Source organism: Staurois parvus, unplaced genomic scaffold (assembly GCF_062004578.1).
Source record: "Staurois parvus isolate SC_StPar_1 unplaced genomic scaffold, SC_StPar_1.0 ptg000096l, whole genome shotgun sequence".
Classification (NCBI taxonomy): Eukaryota; Metazoa; Chordata; class Amphibia; order Anura; family Ranidae; genus Staurois; species Staurois parvus.
In genome coordinates this window covers 16,437,958-16,459,284 of record NW_028317892.1, presented here as the reverse complement: position 1 = coordinate 16,459,284, position 21,327 = coordinate 16,437,958, and the positions used below count along the sequence as shown (strand labels likewise).

The 21,327-nt window shown below is 45.8% G+C and overlaps 1 protein-coding gene across 1 annotated transcript in view; it reads right to left on the bottom strand.

Moving 5' to 3' along the window:
- The window catches only part of SUSD1 (sushi domain containing 1), a 259,310-nt gene that overhangs the window by 187,254 nt on the left and 50,729 nt on the right, over nt 1-21,327 (bottom strand). Inside the window, exon 3 of the mRNA XM_089670946.1 lies at nt 16,155-16,310. Coding sequence (XP_089527072.1) covers nt 16,155-16,310 — 156 coding nt within the window. The remainder of the gene's footprint in view (nt 1-16,154; nt 16,311-21,327) is intronic.

Here is a 21,327-nt window from a genome sequence, read left to right as displayed (position 1 = left end):
GGTCTCTTTGTATAATATTTCCACTGATTTCCTGAATGCCATGAATTATTTCCTTCCAATACTTCTGTATTTTTGGGCAGTCCCACCAAATGTGTGCCATTGTACCTTTTTTGCCACACTACTCCACATAGAGGTGAAGCATCAACCTGCTGCTTATGCGCCACACTCGGTGTAATATACCATCTCGTCAGACATTTATAATTCATTTCTACTGTGCTCATATCTGTTGCCTCATGTGTAAAATTAAATATTTTATTCCATTGTTGTACCTCTAATTTTGTTCCCAGCTCCCTTTCCCATTTTTCCGAAAACCCGGGAAGATCAACTCCTTCCATATCTATAAGGATCTTATATATCCTAGAAGTAACGTGTTTCAGATCTATGTTAACATTCATCAATTTTTCAAATGGATACATATCCTCCCCAGTCCTCAATGGATGGGGAAACGATGAAACAAAATGTCTTAGTTGCCCATACCTCCACCTATCTAAACTACAGTCCATTTAACATGATTTCCTATGGAACATGTTCATATCTATGCTTTTTTGAGCTGCTGCATTTTTGGAAAGGGTCAGGGACTTTTTTAAAAGTAAAAAGCAGCATTTTTGCTACAATAGAGTTCAATGGAGAAGCTGCTGAAATGCCTGGTAGTGCGTTTTTGCCGAGTTTTGCATTTTTATTCTGCTCCACAACAAAAAAAATTCCACTTTAACAAAAAAAAGAGCTGAACAAAACGTGGTAAAAATGTATCAAAAACAAGTGTAGAAAAACTCAAAACAAACTGCAAAAAGCACTGGAGAAAGCATAAAATGTAAAATGTAGATATGTGAACCAAGCCTTAAACCTATTAGCTGCTGCTGAGATCAGCATTGTTTGATTTTAAATGTTGTAGAATCATGGATCTACTTGGCCTTTGTTTATGGAAAACATTACAAGTAGAGTGATGGGAATACAGCAGGCAACCTCAAGTTTCATTAAAGCATGTAAAAGAATCTGTTGTCTTTTTCAGTTATGTGTGCTAGACACCCAGGGACCCATTTAAAATGAAGAATGGATATTGATGTAGCAGAGTGCTCGGTGCTTTAAAGCTTAAATAGCAGCTGTGAGGCATTTTTTATACTCTTTTCTCTATTTGTGAGTGACAGACAAAAAAAAAAACAGGACTATGCTCTGATTGACTATTGCTCAGGGGCTGACTGACCATTCGAGCACTCGGGCACTGCCCGAGGGCCCGGGGTCAGTAGGGGGCCCCATGAAATGCCCCTGGTTTTATAGGCTTTTTTGAGTGTGGGCAAGGACACAGAGGCCCCATGATCTCCTATTGCCCGGGGGCCCCATGAGTTGTCAGTCTGCCCCTGCTATTTCTACAGCTGAGAAGGATCCACCGATAGCAGCACTGCTGTAGCTGAACTTATGATTGGCTGTTGAGGAAGAAGGAGAAGAGGAAGGGGGCTAAGAAAGACAATTGGGGAAAGACACATTTTGGGTTGGGACCGCATGGAGCTTGTGCTGCTTGTGTAAAGCTGGAAAGTTCTCACTCTCTGTGCTGCTAGAACCCATAAACTGGTCTGGGTGTGTGTACTCAGAGGAACTGTTGCAGAAGGGCAGTGTGCAAACCAAGGATTGTGATGTCTGACACTCAGGATTACAGCCACTCAAGTGCATGTGTCTCTCAAAGTTTGGAACTGCTGTAAGAGAGAGAGAGAGAAGATTTCTACTATTGTTTAATGCTACCTATAGGACAGTCCAGAAACAGTGAGTACTCTTTGATGAAAGGGGATTTTGATACTGCTGCATTTGCTGTTCATCTCTGGAGAATGGTTCTGAGAAAGCCTGCTCTCTAATCCTCAGAGGAACACAGATCTTGAAAAGCCCAAACTGCTCAGAATTAGCTTTCCTGCTGCTGGTTGATGAGAGAACTCTGCCACTGTATACTATTGGTTATTATATTTCTTCAAAACCTGTGCTGTGGCTGAAGTGTGTTCTAGTTTCCTATCACTACAGAGACTTGCTTCCCTAAACCTAACTGCACAAGTGTCAAAACATCAGGATTCTCCTGGATGGTGAAGGCATTTTTGGAGTTGTTCTCTATGTTTTCTACTGTAATGTTCATTGGGAGCTACGACTTAAAGGAGACTGTGCTATCCTGCTATCCCTGGATTACAAATACTCTCCCATTCAGAGAGTGAGCGCTCTCCCATTAAAAGGGCCCCAACTGTCAGGGCTCCCAGGTGTGACCAGAGGTGTGTGACTGATGCAGGGAAACGCAGACTTCAGATATGTGATAAACAATATAATTTATTAACACTAACCATACAAACATAAACGCAGTGCAATACTAAAACATAATACAGTGCAAACAAACCAAACCAACCACCCACAGATAACAGTACATACAAGCAAGCGTCGTCAGGCAGGCCGGGTCAATATCAATAGGGCAGGTAGGTACAGGGGGAGCAAGCGGAGATGGGTCGGGGTCACAGGTCAGGTTCAGCAGGTAGCTAGCAGCGTAGTACAGAGGGTCAGGCAGAGGGATGGTCAGGGTCACAAGCCAGGGATCAGAACAGGTAGCAAGCAGCGTGGTACAGAGGGTCAGGCAGAGGGATGGTCAGGAGCGAGCCGGGATCAGAGCAGGAGAAGTCAGCAGCGGTTCAGATCAGGCAGGGTCAGCAAAGGAACAGAAACAGGATGCAGGACAGATACAGGGCCCAGGACAAACACAACACCAAGGCAGAGTCTGCAAGTCTGGCCATCCCTTAAATACACCAGTATAATCAGTTCCAGGTGTTAGCTGGCTGAAAGGTTGAGTCTCTGATTGCTGGGAGCACCCGCTGGCCAGCCCTGGTACTGCAGATCAAAAGGCAGGTGAGTCCCACCATTGCTGGCCAGTCCATTCCTGACAGTACCCCCCCCCTCAAGGAGCGGCCTCAGGACGCTCCAAACAGTCCTAGCTGGGCAAAATGTTCCACCGCCCGGGTCTGGTAACTGGCGGGATATCAAAGACTGGCACACCGGGCAGGACTCCGGGCAGCGGCACACCGGGCTGGACTCCGGGCAGAGGCACATCGGGCTGGACTCCGGGCAGAGGCACATCGGGCAGGACTCCGGGCAGAGGCACATCGGATTACCAGGCGAAGCAGCAGGCAGCGGGCCACCAGGCGGAGCAGCGGGCACCGGGCCCCCGGGCGGAGCAGTGGGCACCGGGCCCCCGGGCGGAGCAGCAGGCACCGGGCCCCCGGGCGGGGCAGCAGGCAGCGGGCCCCCAGGCGGGGCGACAGGCAGCGGGCCCCCGGGCGGGGCGACAGGCACCGGGCCCCCGGGCGGGGCGACAGGCACTGGGCCCCCTGGCGGGGCTACCGGCACCGGGCCCCCAGGCGGGGCGACCGGCACCGGGCCCCCAGGCGGGGCGACAGGCATCGGGCCCCCAGGCGGGGCGGCGGGTGCCGGGCCCCCAGGAGGAGCGGCGGGCGCCGGGCCCCCAGGCGGGGCGACAGGCATCGGGCCCCCAGGCGGGGCGACAGGCATTGGGCCCCCAGGCGGGGCGACAGGCATCGGGTCCCCAGGCGGGGCGACAGGCATCGGGCCCCCAGGCGGGGCGACAGGCATCGGGCCCCCAGGCGGAGCGGCGGGCACCGGGCCCCCAGGCGGGGCGACAGGCATCGGGCCCCCAGGCGGGGCGACAGGCATCGGGCCCCCAGGCGGAGCGGCGGGCGCCGGGCCCCCAGGCGGGGCGACAGGCATCGGGCCCCCAGGCGGGGCGACAGGCATCGGGCCCCCAGGCGAAGCGACAGGTCTCGGGCCCTCAGGCGGAGCGGCGGGCGCCGGACCCCCAGGCGGAGTGACAGGTCTCGGGCCCTCAGGCGGAGCGGCGGGCGCCGGACCCCCAGGTGGAGCGACAGGTCTCGGGCCCTCAGGCGGAGCGACAGGTCTCAGGCCCCCAGGCGGGGCGGTGGGCGCCGGACCCCCAGGCGGAGCGGCGGGCGCCGGACCCCCAGGCGGAGCGACAGGTCTCGGGCCCCCAGGCGGAGCGGCGGGCACCGAGTCACCAGGGACGACAGTGGGCTCCGAGTCAACTGGCATGACCGCTGGCACTGGGTCAGACATTGGATCGTCTGGCTGGACAGCGGGCATCGGGTCACCAGGCATCAGGTCATTTGGCTCGACAGCGGGCACCGCGTCATCTGGCAAGGCAGTGGGCTCCGAGTCAACTGGTATGACCGCGATCACTGGGTCAGACATTGGATCGTCTGACTGGACAGCGGGCATCGGGTCACCAGGCATCAAGTCATTTGGCTCGACAGCGAGCACCGCGTCATCTGGCAAGGCAGTGGGCTCCGAGTCAACTGGCATGACCGCGGGCACTGGGGCAGACATTGAATCGTCTGGCCGGACAGCGGGCATCGGGTCACCAGGCATCAGGTCATTTGGCTCGACAGCGGGCACCGCGTCATCTGGCAAGGCAGTGGGCTCCGAGTCAACAGGCACGACAGTGGGCACCGGGTCATCAGGTACCGGATTGTCTGGCTCGACAGCGGGCATCGGGTCACCAGGTATGACAGCGGGCACTGGGTCACCAGGCATCAGGTCATTTGGCTCGACAGCGGGCACCGCGTCATCTGGCAAGACAGTGGGCTCCGAGTCAACTGGCATGACCGCGGGCACTGGGTCAGACATTGGATCGTCTGACTGGACAGCGGGCATCGGGTCACCAGGCATCAGGTCATTTGGCTCGACAGCGGGCACCGCGTCATCTGGCAAGGCAGTGGGCTCCGAGTCAACAGGCACGACAGTGGGCACCGGGTCACCAGGCATTGGATCGTCTGGCTCGACAGCGGGTCACCAGGTATGACAGCGGGCCCTGGGTCACCAGGCATCAGGTCATTTGGCTCGCCAGCGGGCACCGCGTCATCTGGCAAGGCAGTGGGCACCGAGTCACCAGGTAGGACAGCGGGCTCTGAGTCAATTGGCACGATAGCGGGCACCGGATCAGGAACCGGATCATCTGGATCAACAGCGGGCATCGAGTCAACTGGCCTAATAGGATCGTCAGGCTGGATCAGTTCATCATGCTGGGTAGAGGCATCAGGCTGAATGCCGGCGTCCGGCTGAGTAGAGGCTTCAGGCTGAGTAGAGGCATCAGGCTGAATAGAGGCTTCAGGCCGAGTAGAGGCATCAGGCCGAGTAGAGGCTTCAGGCCGAGTAGAGGCTTCAGGCCGAGTAGAGGCATCAGGCCGAGTAGAGGCATCAGGCCGAGTAGAGGCTTCAGGCCGAGTAGAGGCTTCAGGCAGAAGAGAGGCATCAGGCTGCGTACAGGAATCAGGCTGAGTACAGGCATCAGGCCGAGTAGAGGATTCAGGCTGAGTAGAGGCTTCAGGCTGAACCACGGAAGGCAGGTTCACCGGTTTGGATACTGGCAAGATGGTATTGGTTGGAAAGAATTTTCGCTTTTTTCTGGTTTTAACTACTGGAGCACTGCAAGTAAACGCAGGTCTGCAAACGAATGGAGCAGCTGGAGACAGAGAAGAACTGGAGGATGGAACAGGAGAGGGAGCAGTTGCTACAGAGGGCTTTTTTACAGGGTTAAAGGCAGGATAGGTGCAGCGAGTGGGAACAGGGTACTGACATGCGGTAGATAGCCAAGTATACTGGGCTGTAACTGGGGAGTTGTTGGGAATACAGGAGTAGAGCTTTGAGGAAATAGATTAGAAGCAGGACTGGGTCTTTGTAAGCTGACTGAGGCTGGGTGCAACAAGTCTGTCCATGTCTGCAGTATGGGTTGAACAAAGCTGAGCTTACACAAAGCCTGTCTGACCAAAGACTGCACTGCATTTATACAATCTCTTAGTACCTGTGGTGAACATGTGGAATAACGCTCCAGAAAGTAACCCACATCATCCTCTAATAACCACACCAGGGACTCTACCTGGTCTGCACTAAATGGTGGCAAAAATTCATCCCTGCATTCGGGGGAACCAGATGAAACCAACTCAGCACAAACCTTAATCAACGGCTGCACCATAGAGAAATCTGTGCCCTGATCTACTAGAACATGAGTGAGCCGTATACATTCTAGCAGTTCATCCCGGGGATACTCCTTCAGAGTCTGATAAGCATATTTTCTGTCATCAAGCACTAGCAGAGATAAATACTCAACCTCATCCAGATCCATCCTTCCCAGCAACAAGCCAAGATGGCTTCCCTGTGCAGCCACTTCTGGTCAGGATTGGCCTTGGTGTATTGTCAGGGCTCCCAGGTGTGACCAGAGGTGTGTGACTGACGCAGGGAAACGCAGACTTCAGATATGTGATAAACAATATAATTTATTAACACTAACCATACAAACATAAACGCAGTGCAATACTAAAACATAATACAGTGCAAACAAACCAAACCAACCACCCACAGATAACAGTACATACAAGCAAGCGTCGTCAGGCAGGCCGGGTCAATATCAATAGGGCAGGTAGGTACAGGGGGAGCAAGCGGAGATGGGTCGGGGTCACAGGCCAGGTTCAGCAGGTAGCTAGCAGCGTAGTACAGAGGGTCAGGCAGAGGGATGGTCAGGGTCACAAGCCAGGGATCAGAACAGGTAGCAAGCAGCGTGGTACAGAGGGTCAGGCAGAGGGATGGTCAGGAGCGAGCCGGGATCAGAGCAGGAGAAGTCAGCAGCGGTTCAGATCAGGCAGGGTCAGCAAAGGAACAGAAACAGGATGCAGGACAGATACAGGGCCCAGGACGAACACAACACCAAGGCAGAGTCTGCAAGTCTGGCCATCCCTTAAATACACCAGTATCATCAGTTCCAGGTGTTAGTTGGCTGAAAGGTTGAGTCTCTGATTGCTGGGAGCACCCGCTGGCCAGCCCTGGTACTGCAGATCAAAAGGCAGGTGAGTCCCACCATTGCTGGCCAGTCCATTCCTGACACCAACGTTGAGAGACTTTAAGTTTCATCCTACTGGCCAGTGGTTAGGTAGGACATTTCTGCTTGAGATATTACTGTTACAGCCAATGTCCTCATTAACAGTTATTGTTTTTTTCATGTGTCAGTGTCACCCTCATATGCCATCCTAGTATGTGTGATACCAGTCATTTCCTGGAGGCTTTGGAGAGTGAATAGTGATTTCTTACTAATTGTGTTATGCAAAATTGTATCTGTATTTTATGTACATTCCCTGTGTTAATTCAGCTAGTTCTTCAGGGCTTGTCTTCTTCAATAAAGCCCATTAAAAAATATTCTCAGAGTGTGGAAGTGTTCAGGGTATAATCGGAGGTGTCACCAGATTCAGGTGGGAACTTAACCTATATATATAGCCAAGTAACACCCAAGGGTGTGCTACATTGATATAAGTTCTTGTTGGACCCTGCAGTGTTTACTTCACACTGCACCTTCTGCAAGCAATGTTTTCTCACCCGTCTATGAAAAGGAATGTGGGTTTCCCCATGTTTGTACTGCTAAAGTAAGGAGATCCTAAGTTAATTTAAAGGAACACTTTGAAAACACCTCAGATCTCAATGGGGAAAAATATCATGCTGGATATCTATACTGATATGGACTGGGTGATGTTTTAGGAACGTAAGAATGCCCCATTGTTTGATGGAAATGAAAGTTATCAACCTAGAGAGGGCTGAATTCAAAGAAACCCTGAAAATCAAAGTGAAAAAATGATGCAGCAGGCTACTCCATTTTGCTGAAATTTCATTGCAGCAACTCAAAATGGTACTCTTCGGGGCATGCTCCTAATGAGACAACGGATAGTGTCCTGCGGTATTTCCTCCCAGATCTGAACCAGGGCATCACTGAGCTGAGGTGCAACCATGGACCGAAACATGATATCCCAGAGGTGTTCTACTGGATTTAGGTCAGGCGACCGTGGAGGCCATCCTTCAGGAACTGCCTGCATACTCTTGCCACATGAGGCCGGGCATTGTCATATACCAGGAGGAACCCAGGACCCATTGCACCAGCGTAGAGTCTGCCAATAGGTCGAAGAATTTCATCCTGATACCTAATGGCAGCCAGGGTGCCAATATCTAGCCTGTAGAGGTCTGTGCATCCCTCCATGGATATGCCTCCCCGGACCATCATTGATCCACCAACAAAACGGTCCTGCTGATGGGTTAAGGATCTTCTACAGCCCTATCCAGCTCTCCTAGAGTAACTGCCTGTCTCCTGGAATCTCCTCCATGCTCTCGAGACTGTACTGGGAGACACAGCAAACCTTCTGGCAATGGCACATATTGATGTGCCATCCTGGAGGAGTTGGACTGCCTGTGCAACCTCTGTAGGGTCCAGGTATCGTCTCATGCTACCAGCCAGTAGTGGCACTGACCCTAGCCAAATGCAAAACTACTGAAAAACAGTCAGAAAAGATGAGTAGGGAAAAAAAATGTCAGTGGCCTCCACCTGTAAAACCATTATTGGTTTGGGGGTCGTCTCATTGTTGTCCAGCTAATGCACCTGTTGTTAATTTCATTAACACCAAAGCAGCTGAAACTGATTAACAACCCCCTATGATACTTAACTGACCAGATCAATATCCCAGGAGTTTAATTGACTTGATGCTATACTCTGATTAAAAAGCGTTCCTTTAAATTTTTTGAGCAGTGTATATATATATATATATATATATATATATATATATACTTTGTTAGGTACACCTGTTCAATTGCTTGGTAGCATGAATTGCTAATCAGCCAATCACGCGGCAGCAACTCGCTGCATTTAGGCATCTAGATTTGGTGAAGCAGACTTGCTGAAGTTCAAATTGAGCATCAGAATGGGGAAGAAAGGGGATTTAAGTGACTTTGAACGTGCCAAAACTATTGGTGCCAGACAGACTGGTCTGAGTATTTAAAAAACTGCTGATCTACTGGGATTTTCACTCACAACCATCTCTAGGGTTTACAGAGAATGGTAAAAAAATGGTAAAAATTAGAAAATATTTAGTGAGCGGCATTTGTAACAATGACTCATGTCAATATGGATCAGAATCTCTGAGGAATGTTTCCAACACCTTGTTGAATCTGTGCTAAGAAGAACTAAGGCAGTTTTGAAGGCAAAAGGGGGTCCAACCTGGTACTAGCAAGGTGTACCCATTAAAGTGGACGGTGAGCGCATATATACTGTATATATATATATATATATATATATATATATATACACACACACAATATTGCCAAAAGTATTGGGACACCCCTCCAAATCATTGAATTCAGGTGTTCCAATCACTTCCATGGCCACAGGTGTATAAAATCAAGCACCTAGGCATGCAGACTGCTTCTACAAACATTTGTGAAAGAATGGGTCGCTCTCAGGAGCTCAGTGAATTCAAGCTTGATACCGTGATAGGTTTTCACCTGTGCAATTCAGTGATGAAGTGGTAGGCCACGAAACATAACAGAGTGGGGTCAGTGCATGTTGGAGCGCACAGTGCGCAGAAGTCGCCAACTGTCTGCAGAGTCAATAGCTAAAGACCTCCAAATTTCATGTGACCTTCAGAATAGCACAACAGTGCATAGGTTGCTTCATGGAATGGGTTTCCATGGCCCAGTAGCTGCATCAAAGTCTTACATCACCAACTGCAATGCAAAGCATCTGATGCAGTGGTGTAAAGCACGCTGCCACTGGACTTTAGAGCAGTGCCCTCTTGAGTGACAAATCATGCTTTTCTGTCTGTCAATCCAATGGATGTGTCCAGGTTTGGCGGTTGCAAGGAGAATGGTACTTGCCTGATGGCATTTTGCCAAGTGTAAAGTTTGGTAGGATTATGGTGTGGGGTTGTTTTTCAGGGGTTGGGCTTGGCCACTTAGTTCCAGTGAAGGGAACTCTTAAGGCATCAGCATACTAAGACATTTTGGACAATTTCAAGCTCCCAACTTTGTGGGAACAGTTTGGGGATGGCCCCTTCCTGTTCCAACATGACTGCACACCAGTGCACAAAGCAAGGTCCATAAAGACATGGATGAGCAAGTTTGGGGTGGAGGAACTTGACTGGCCTGCACAGAGTCCTGACCTCAATCCAATAGAACATCTTTTGGGATGAATTAGAGCAGAAACTGCAAGCCATTCTGGAATCCGCGAGCCATCTGGAAGAATGGTCAAACACTCCCATAGACACACTCCTAAACCTTGTGGACAGCCTTCCCAGAAGAGTTGAAGCTGTTATAGCTGCAAAGGGTGGGCCAACTCAATATTGAACCCTACAGACTCAGACTGAGATGCCATTAAAGTTTTTGTGCATGTAAAGGCAGGCGTCCCAATACTTTTGGCAATAAAGTGTAATATATATATATATATATATGTAATCAAATCAGAGGTATGGTTTAATGGTTTAATGTGTTCCGGTGACCTGTAATACAGTAAAAATTAAAGGAATACCCAAACATTTACAAATGTCAATGCAACATCATTTTGCAGTGGGAAATCCTTCCTGTTCTGGTGGCAACTCTCTAAAAGGGAATTTCCTATCATTTTGAAAACATTTCCTCTTATTTCCAATCTCTAGAATGAAAAGATACGTGAAAAAAGGGGACACAGACAGTAAAAAAACTAATAGGGGTTTTAAAAACTCACGTGTTTTAACCATTCCTGTTTACTAGGTTTAGACATACTTTAAAGCCAAAGTCAGCATTTGGTCAATCCTGACCTACCTCTGGATTGTAGCCATGTCACAGGCAGGTTGTGACCCCACTATGCCTCTACTCCACTCTCTGTGTTTAGATTACAAATTAGGCTGCTGCTAGGAGTCAGGGTGAGAGGAGGTGGTGGGTTTCACTCCCACTTCACAAATTAAGTGAAGGGAGAAGTATGTTCCATACTACTGACCCATATAATCTGCTTTACTTAATATGGCCACTGCATTCTGCATTACATACTGCTGGCCCGTGCACTCTGTGCTACTTTCTCCTGTCCCTTACACTGTGCCTTACATGTGACTAAACTTTGCCCTTTCTATTACTTACTACTGAACACAACACTCTACGTTACATACTACTGACCTGTGCACTCTGCGTTATTTACTCCTGACTCCTGCACTCTGCATTACTCACTCTTGACCCAAGCATTCTGCATTACATACTACTGACTTCTTCAGTCTGCATTACATACTCCTGGCCCCTTCAGCGTGCATTACAGATTGCAGGTCAGCCAGCCAACCAGCCAGCCAGGCCAGAAGTCAAACTAGTCAACTAGGCCAAAACCCAAACTAGTCAGCCAGGTCAGAACTCAAACCAGTCAGTCAGGCTAGAATTCAAACCAGCTAGTATGGCTAGAACTCAAACTAGCCAGCTAGCCAGTTAGGCTAGAATTCAAATCCGCAAACTTGCCAGGCCAGAACTCAAGCCAATCAGCCAGATCAGAATTCAGATACCAGTCAGTATACAGGCTGATGTAAAATTGTAGTTTTTTTATTAATAACAGCCACAGATCAGGTTAGTAGACAATCACGATGACGGTAACTATACAAATTCACTTTAGAAATTAAGTCAGCCAACATATCTCTTTATTCAGTTCTGATTCTAGGAGAAAATCAATATCCAAATTAATTTTATACTATAATAATAACTATACTGTGACTATTATATAACTATATAATGAACTATATTGTATACAACGTTAAATATTCATTATCAGTGAGCCTTTTGCAAATATGTTTTTGTTATGATGTAAAATATGTTTTCTGAATCTATTTGATGATTTAGTCAGTGAATCTTTATTTCAACTTTAACTACATAGTATAAAACAATAGGTAAAATAGCTGCAAAACAGTCTATAGAAAGAGCAGGTGTGAGTCTAAAGCGAGCTCTAACTGTCTTTGTTTTGTTGAATGTAACTAATGGAGACAAATCTTCATCAACCTGAGCACGCAAACATACTTATGACTATCGTCCCATTCAATACATTATAATGGTTAATGTGACTGTGTATTATTTCTTAAAATCATGCTTGAATTTATGACAGTTCAAAGCAACATCTCTTCATCTCAAAAACAAACAAGTAACATAAATACTGTATATTGGTGACAATTTTTAACAGCAGGGAAATTAAGCTAATTCCAGGTTAAATGCTGCTACAGAAGTGATGGGCAACCTACAGGATTCTGTAGATTTACACCTAACTCTCAGTGACTCTAAGTGACCAGACCTTACATTCTGAATATTGATTAGAAAATGTATTGTTATTAGTATTTATTGGTATTAACGTGTCTTTTCTGTCCAGAGAAATGAGATGGTTTATCTACACATCTCAGAAAACAAAAGCTCTACTTGTAACTTATAAAGCCATCAATAGTATATTACTAAAATAATTATTTATTGGTCTTTCTTTCTTTTAACTTTAAGAGAAACCCGTACTGAAAGTTTTCAAGCTACAGATAACAAGCTCTCCTCTTTAAGATAAAAGTTGCTTAGCTGTTTGGCTGTTTATATTGTTCTAATGAGGACAGTCTTCTATGGGTTCTCAGCTTCTGATTCAGGAGTTCTTTCCACCGGACATTTTTGTTCTGAGTCACTGATAGTGTAGAAGAAATAAACAGCCAGGCACCTACATAGTTACATAGTTAGTCTGGCTGAAAAAAGACAAAAGTCCATCCAGTTCAACCATTACAAAAAAAAAGTTATAATTCTACACCTACAGTTGATCAAGAGGAAGGCAAAAAAACCCAGCAAAGCATGATCCAATTTGCTCCTACAGGGGAAAAAAACTCCTTCCTGATCCCCACGAGAGGCAATTGGATATTCCCTGGATAAACTTTACCTATAAATGTTAGTATCCAGTTATATTCTGTGTATCTAAGAAACAATCCAGGCCTTTTTTAAAGCAATCCACTGAGCTGGCCAGAACCAACTCTTGAGGGAGTCTAATCCACATTTTCACAGCTCTCACTGTGAAGAAACCTTTCCGTGTTTGGAGATTACATTTATTTTCCTCCAGACGTAAAGAGTGCCCCCTTGTCCTTTGTGATGACTTCAGGGTGAATAACTCTACACCGAGTTCACTATGTGAACCACTGATGTATTTATACATGTTGGTCATATCCCCCCTTAATCTCCTCTTCTCAAGAGAGAATAAATTCAGTTCCAATAATCTTTCCTCATAGCTGAGCTCCTCCATGCCTCTTATCAGTTTGGTTGCCCTTCTCTGCACTTTCTCCAGTTCCCCAATGTTCTTTTTGTGAATTGGTGCCCAAAACTGAACTGCATATTCCAGATGAGGTATTACTAATGATTTGTACAGGGGTAATATGATATCTCTCTCTGGAGTCTATACCTCTTTTAATACAAGAGAAGATTTTGCTCACTTTAGAAAGTGCAGCTTGGCATTGCATGCCATTATTAATCTTGTGATCTACCAGAACTCCCAGATCCTTCCCCATCATTGATTCCCCCAGTTGTACTTCCCCTAGTATGCATGATGCATGCATATTCTTAGCCTCCAAGTGCATAACTTTACATTTATCAACATTAAACCTCATTTGCCACATAGTTGCCCAATTAAAGTTGCATTTTCAAAGACAGCAATTGTATCCTACTTCGGTGCAGGTTTCTCTTATGCTGTAGAATCGTAAGGGTTCCCTTGTTGCTGGTGGTAGAGTGTAGCACCAAGGTGGTAAAAATGCATTTTAATTGTACAATCATTCATCATCATCAAGTGTTTTAATAGATCCAACATTATTTACGGGGCTGCAGCAATTATATCCATTGGCTTGAGTTCTCACACTCCTTTACCGCTATCATCTCTTTGTACTAAACTACTTTCACTCATATGAATAATGCAGCAATGGGGTATTTAACTACAGCATCTGACATACTGTCAAGTATTGAGTAATTGCTGTGGATGGCTTTTTCTGTGACCAAAAGGTGATATGTTTGCAGAGGTAAGTAACTGGATGTTATATGATTTAAACTGAGATGGATTTGGTCATAAAGAGCAACTATTATTGAAAGTTAAGTGGTGGATGTAAGTTGGTTTTCAGCTATAAAATGAACATGGATCATCCTCTCTACAGGGAATTGGCTAGCAGTTTGTATGAAAATGTGTAAGCCCTGCTTGACTATAGTGTTGATGTTAAATAAAATGCAGCCATAATGTACATGTAAGGGTGTTGGTAAATTAGAAACTTCAGTTGATGGATTCCATTTTGGTAGTTTAAACAGCAAGCATGCCCTTTAACATGCCATCTTCTATTCAGTACTACATAGTGTGTTTTGGTACAAGCCAGCTGCTCCTTTCTCATAGAATTTTGTTATAGGCACCCACCCCAAATCTTTAATTTTAAGATTGTAGCAGCCATACAAGTAAAGCTAGAGACAAACAAAACTGAGTTTCCAGATATTTTTCTTCTACAAGAGTAAATAGCAACTTGATCAACACCATTAGGTCCAAGAAACAAAACAGAATCACAGCAAGTAAGCATAGTGTGATACTGCATCACCTATTTTACTGAGCTGCCACTGACCAACAATGAAAGGGGACACTTGTGAGATGACTGCACACTCTCAGACTCACATTGCTGAGGTTTTCCAGCTCGTTTTAACATACACCACATGTTTTCACAGCATCTGCTGTTGTGATTAGGACTTTTAAAAATGTGTGTATCACTCACTGCCATGCCCAGATAGGAATGTTACAGAGTTTACTCTATGGTAGCTTCTTAAAATAGGCAGAGTTAAATAAGTTTTGATGTATTGTTTAATGAAAAATAAAATAAAAACAGCACAAGAAATACTTACAAAAAAGTATTATAAAACAGATATAAGGACCGGTAAAATAAAAGGATTTAAAGGTTAAAAAAAAAAACTTAAGAGTTGAAGTTAAAGTGATTGCAAACCTTAATTTTTTCTTAAATGAAATAAAAAAGTTGCATGGTATTTCTCAGAAAGGCCCCTTACCTCTTCTTCTGAAGTTCCCCATCAGGGCTGTCCACGATTGCTCTTCTCTGAATGCCCCCTTACAGCAAGCTGTGTACTAAGGGGCATCCATATGGACATAGTCCCGAGCTGGGCTTTGGTGTGTCCATAGACACATGCAGCATGGCTCAGCCAGGCCCCCTCCTGTTCCCTCACAGGATTTGACTGACAGCAGCGGAAGCCAATAGTAAAAATAGCAAAGACAATACAGCTTCCCTTCTGGAGTGGATGGAAAGGTGTAATGTTAATCTTATACAAGTTAATGGTCAGAGGAAATATGGGGCCCTCCTGCAGATTGGGTTGGAGAGCCTCCTCCACTTGGGACAGAAATATTTATTAACAATCTCCCTCAAGAATTCTACAACGATAGATGAATTCCAATTTTTTAGACTGTTGGAATATTGTATGGTTTTTGTCTTATGAAGAACAGATTATACAAGTGAAAGCAAATACCTGAAAGACAGCATGTGTAACGAATTTGGTGTATTCAGGATTGGAGGTGCAAGACTATCTGAGGTGGGCTCCCTGACAGGCAAACCTGGCTGGGTGCCTGGCTGTTGAGTAGCTTACTGTTGATTTGATCACTGTTACATGTTAGTTGCTAGCTGTTGATTAGCTTACTGTTAATTAGATCACTGTTAGCTGTTGGCTGTACTGTTTACCATTTGCTCCGTTTAGGACAATGTGATCTAGCTCTTGCCTAATCAGGAATGTTTATTCCAATGTGTAAGATTTGCTTTTATTGTTTATGTGGGGACTGCGTCTATTTTTGAAGTGTATAAAAACCTGTATTTCTTTTCAATAAAGAGTTCCAGTTTTCCACCTAAGCTAGTGTCGTCTAAGTCTTAGGTGCAATGTCCAGCTAGAATATTTTGGTCCCAGCGGTGAGGAAGCTGTTCTCTGACGAAAGACCCAAGCAAGGTGCCAGGCGGTCCGTCACAGGATCCAACCCGGTACTAGCAAGGCATACCTAATAAAGTGACCAGTGTGTATTGTGGGTAGAAGGACTGCGGCACATGTTTGTAGGGTATATTTTGAGTAGGGTTAAGTTCTATTTACCCACAGCCCTAGAAGCCAAGCCAATTATCAGCTGCCCACTACTCCGCAGCATTTCTCTTCTTAGGAAGCCCAAGGATTCTTTAGAATCCTAATATGCTCCGGGTTAATCAACAAATCTCTGTATAGTACAAGAACAAACATTTGCAAACAGTTACCAATTGTTAATAGTTCACTTTTTCTTCACTTACCTGTACAAAAAGTGCCATCATTTGGTATAAAATTGTCGCGGTTATTGGATGGTCGATAACCTTTTAGACAGATGCAGTAGTAGCTGCCATGTGTATTGTGGCATTCTGTGTGTTCACCACAGATCTTTTGCGCTCCCATTTGACATTCATTTTTATCTGTTTCAACAGAAGAACACAACATCATACTTTTAGAGAAAAGTAATCTAATATATAAATACCTCTTATAAACATAATAATTTAGACATCCTAACACTCTAGTTTTTATCTTTTTGGTGTTACCAGGAGCGGTACTTCCACTAGGCAAACTATGCGGCCACCTAGCGTGCACTGCCACCTAGGGGCGCCAGGCCAGCACTCTCTGTGTGCCACATCATGAATGATACTTCAGCTGAGAGGAGGGGTGGTAGAGGGGAGGAAGGACAAAGGAAGATGTCGGGTGTCTGGGGCCAGTGTAGCAGCTGAACTGCTCCTTCCAGTGGTCCTCAGACTCAGTTCCTTACTGCAAACAGGCTGGCGGCTGCTGATCACTGTGGAGTTCCAGCCCTTCTCTTCCCATTCATCAGTGGAGGTGGAGCTGAGCCTGCGGAGGAAGGTAATGTCCGACTCGGATGTCTCGTGTCTGTGTGAGTGTTACTCGGCTGGCCGGACATCCATCACATGTGCAATGTGTCAGTGATTGCATCATCACTATCCCACAACCTGCTCTTCTAGTGCCTGCTGGGTCTGCTGATCCGTGTCAGTGTTGGTGGTGGTGTGTCGTGTCGGATCTGTCATTGTGTGGGATTGCTCAATTCAGCTGCCTGCTATCACAGCATTTTATCTCCCTCCCCCATTGCCTGGGGAATTCCAGCCTGGGATCTGCCAGAGTGTGGATCCATCATCCTCCGCTCACTGCAACTGTCACCCTGCCACTGCCAGCCACAGATACAGTCCATCCATGACAATGATTTTGTCTTTAAAATTATCATAGCTTAAAGTGTATTTCCACTTTTGCACCTAAATTGAGATAACACCTACTATACTGTATATTTGTAACAAATATTTATGGACATTGTTTAAGAACTGTCTGTAAATTTACGAACACATGGCAATCCAGCAGACCCGGCACTGAAACCCTTACATCTAAACATTACTCACCATGTTCAAATGCAGGTGCAGGACCCTTTATTGCCTTTTCCCACACCTATCTGGTTTCCTGCACACACCCAGGGAAGATAAGTTTCTCTACTTATCTGACCCTGCAGACTTACCTCCCTATGGCCTGGTTTACACTAGTGCGGGCCGTGTGGCCCGCGTTTCCTGGACGTGGCAGCCCATTTATTTGAATGGGCTTCTGTGCCACGTGTCCCGCAGAAAAAAAGGTGCATGCACCTTTTCAAAAACCCATCAGCAGGGAAAGTGCATGGTCTTTTTGACCATGTGGTTTCCCTGCAATTATCACTGTGGGGGGTGTCATTCAAATGAATGGCAGCCCCAGGTGTTCTGCAAGAGCAGCACGATTAAATGCGGGTGTAGAAAACAGGTGCAATTCCTGCACCTGCAACAAGCCTGTGGGCTAGTGGGCTAGGTTTAAGCCAGCTATAGATGAGTAGAAAATTCTGTCGACCAAAAAAAATAGCTCATACGATTGTGGTATCATTTGTTTAGTTTTGCTAAAAAAAAAAACCAGCATGTTGGATCAAACACTTTCGATTGCAGCACAAAAATTTCATATTGCAACTGACATACTAATGATGCGAAAAATGAATGATTTGACTATCGACGCACATTTTTGCTTGGTTTTCGACTCATCTATGTATGGCTTTAGCAACTCAGAGGGACAGCACCTGATAAGGCAGTGGCAGTTGGACACGTGATCTGCAGCCAGGTGGGATGCCCTTGGCTGTCATAACTGGCGTGCAAGCAGCTATACCAGAGATTAAAATCAGATGGATTCTCCAAAAAGACCAAGCTACTGTGGGGAGCACCTACCAAACTGCTACCATAATACTGCAGTTCCAGGGGGCTGGAAGACTTTGTCTTTAGGACAACTCTAAATGTTCATCTGTGTTATTGCAGCTACCCTGTATTTCACTGCAATCAGGCCCAGACTGGCCATAGGGCACACCAGGCTCAACCCCATCGCTGGTAGTGGTCCTTGGCCTGTTGATGACCGGGCCGCATAGCGGGAGGTAAGTGAGAGAAGGAAGGAGAGAGAGAGAAGGGGAGAGAGAGAAAGAGGGATATAAAGAAAAAGAGAGAGACAAGGAGAGAGAGAGAGAGACAAGGAGAGAGACAAGGAGAGAGAAGTAGAGAGAGGGGGGTACAAAGGAGAGAGAGAAAGGGAGAGAGGGAGAGAGAGGGAGGGAAAGAGAGAGAGAGACAGAGAGAGAGCAACAAGGAGAGAGAGAGCAGGGGAGAGAGATGGATAGAAAGAAAGAGAGAGACAAGGAGATAGAGAGGAGATGGAGAGAGAGACAAGGAAAGAGAGAGGGGGGTAGAAAGGAGAGGGGGGGTGAGAGAGAGGAGAGACAAGGAGGGAAAGAGGGAGAGAGAGACAAGGAGAGAGAGAAGGAGAGGGATAGAAAGAAGGAGAGAGAGACAAGGATAGAGAGAGACAAGGAGAGAGAGAGAGAGAGCTGGGGGGGAAGAGAGAGAGATAAAGAGAGAGGGAGGGAAGAGAAATAGAAGGGGAGAGAGAAGGAGAGAGAAATAGAAGGGGGGAGAGAGAAGGAGAGAGAGAAAGAGAGCGGGGAGGAGAGAGAGAGGAAAGTAAGGAGGTAGAGAGAAAGAGAGAGGGGGAGGGAGAGGGAAAGGAGAGAGAAATAGAAGGAGTCAAATCTGATATATATAGAGATATATAAATAGAGAGTGATGTACTTGGATAGATCTTATATACAGAGTGCTTAAAAGAGGGGGGTGCTATGCGACCATGCCTGTGTGTCCTCTCCAGGATCTCTCACCCCACCGACAATGTCATCCTATTAGAAGAACAGGGGGTGGGAGGAGCTGTATAGAGAGTGGGAGCCTTTTCATATTCACAAGCTTATCACCCGCTTATTAATATGATCCAGATCTGCAGCTCCTCCCACTCCTGCTCTTTTGATAGAATGACATTGTTGGAGGGGCAGGAAACCCTGAAGAGGGCACACAGACTGAACCCTGCCTCTGCCCTGGCGAAGTAGGATTGTGTGGGGGAGGCAGAGTGTAAAAGGGGGGCACTGTGATTACAGAGAAAAGAGGCAGGGGCATGACTGCAAGGGGCACTGTGATGAGGCACCGTGATATAAAGGGGACTGCCCTGTAATCAATTCAGTGCCCCTTTACATTACAGTGCGGAGGACCTAAGGACCTACTCCGTGAATATCCCATCACCAACCTCACCCGTAAATGTTTTGTCATAAACAATGTATCAACCAGAGTTTGTATGTGTATTTGTTTTAACTATAATATATGAGTAATAAAATTCATATATACCTTTTAACATACTACAGTCAATTTGAATTATTATGCCCATAAAAATCTCCATTTTATGTTTTTTGATACAATGTCTACAGTTTATGGCATTTTGGCTTTACACGTATCTATCTCTTTATTTCTAATCAAAGGAAGGTAATTACTTGGCCAATTGCCCATCCTCTTGCAGCACATTTCCTCCCGATCCCAGATCCAGCACTATGGGAATCTATAGGCATCAGAACCATGTTAAATCATGTTCACTCTTCTCAACTCCTTTGCTTTGATGCAGTAAAAAAGCTTACAAACTTCCAAATATTTATTTCTTCTATTTGCAGTTTTGCCATGTGTTTGTCCCCAGTTGGATCCTTTTACTCTTTGTCCATTGTCTACTACATTTAAATTGCTTATGAGAAATGGCTCACTTGGAAAACCTCTTATCACAAACACCCACATCAGCATTGACTGAGTGCAGTGACTGCAGAAATTCCTGAACTGGACACCAGTGATTGGGGGGATGGACCATCTGGTGCTATTTAGCCAGGATTGCTGACTTTGTACACATTTTTTGGTATTACCCAAAAATTCACAATTACTGAATAGAGGTTACCCAGGTTATCTATGAAATTACCATCTACATATACAGCTTTTCTGTTTGTTGATTGAGATTCATAAAAGGTCTCACGAAATACAAATACAAATATATCCAGGACCTTTTTAAGCTTATTTTTCTTTTATTCTAGGAATATGATTGTCCGTACAGTATGGATAACCATGTGTACTCTCCAACGCTCCAAGAAATGAATTGCCAAAGGGAGGCCAAGGGGACCAGGACAGAAGTGGCCTAAAGATAATGCTTCAGGGGTACAGCCCTCCTCAGACGGGAGAAATCAACCACTGGAAAAAGAGCAGACATGTGGCGCAAACACCTAGTGCATTATCCAAGATTTATTCAAAGGTGTAAAAGACAAAAACATACTCAAAGACATAGCACATATAAAAGCTTTTGCTTACTGGAGATGGCCGCAACAACGGGCAAGGTGTTCCAACTGTCAGAGTGGTCAAGAGACTGACGCTTTTGGGGATGAGTCCCTTTCCTCAGAGCTACTCAGTGAATAAATTGGACCTGCAAATCTTAACGTGATATAAGGACCTCAGAAACTCTACCCTACAATTTTACAAAGCCACTTACAACTGCTGTGCCTGTTGAACTAACTTTATCAAAGTATGTTATTGATGGCTAGAGGGTGCCTAACAATGATTAGTTCCTTTCTCTATTTTCCTGTGAGAACACACCCCAGTTAATGGGAATGGCACAAATGTGTATGTGACGTTATTGTGTTGGGACTCTTATCTCTAACTTCACATGCAGCTTGTAGCACAATATAGAGACAGAACAAGCTTTTTCTATTATATACAGTATGCGTGGTATGTGTCGCTATGGAGAAAGTCATCCTGAATGCACTTTTTTACAATTTCCAAGGGAGAAACTTGCCAACACAGGACACTTAGGGGACTGCATGAATTTCCCCATATGTTCCCTGATACTATGACTATGAGTGTCAGCTCCATCTAGTAGCCAAAATGCAGTATATTTTCTGATTGTGGTATCTCAGTAAAATATACCACATTTGTAACCACTAAATGGAGCTGATGATCATAGTCATAACAGTAGAAAAAATACACAGGAAATTCATATAGTCTGAAAGAATATTTGTCACATTTGTCCAACAAAAGT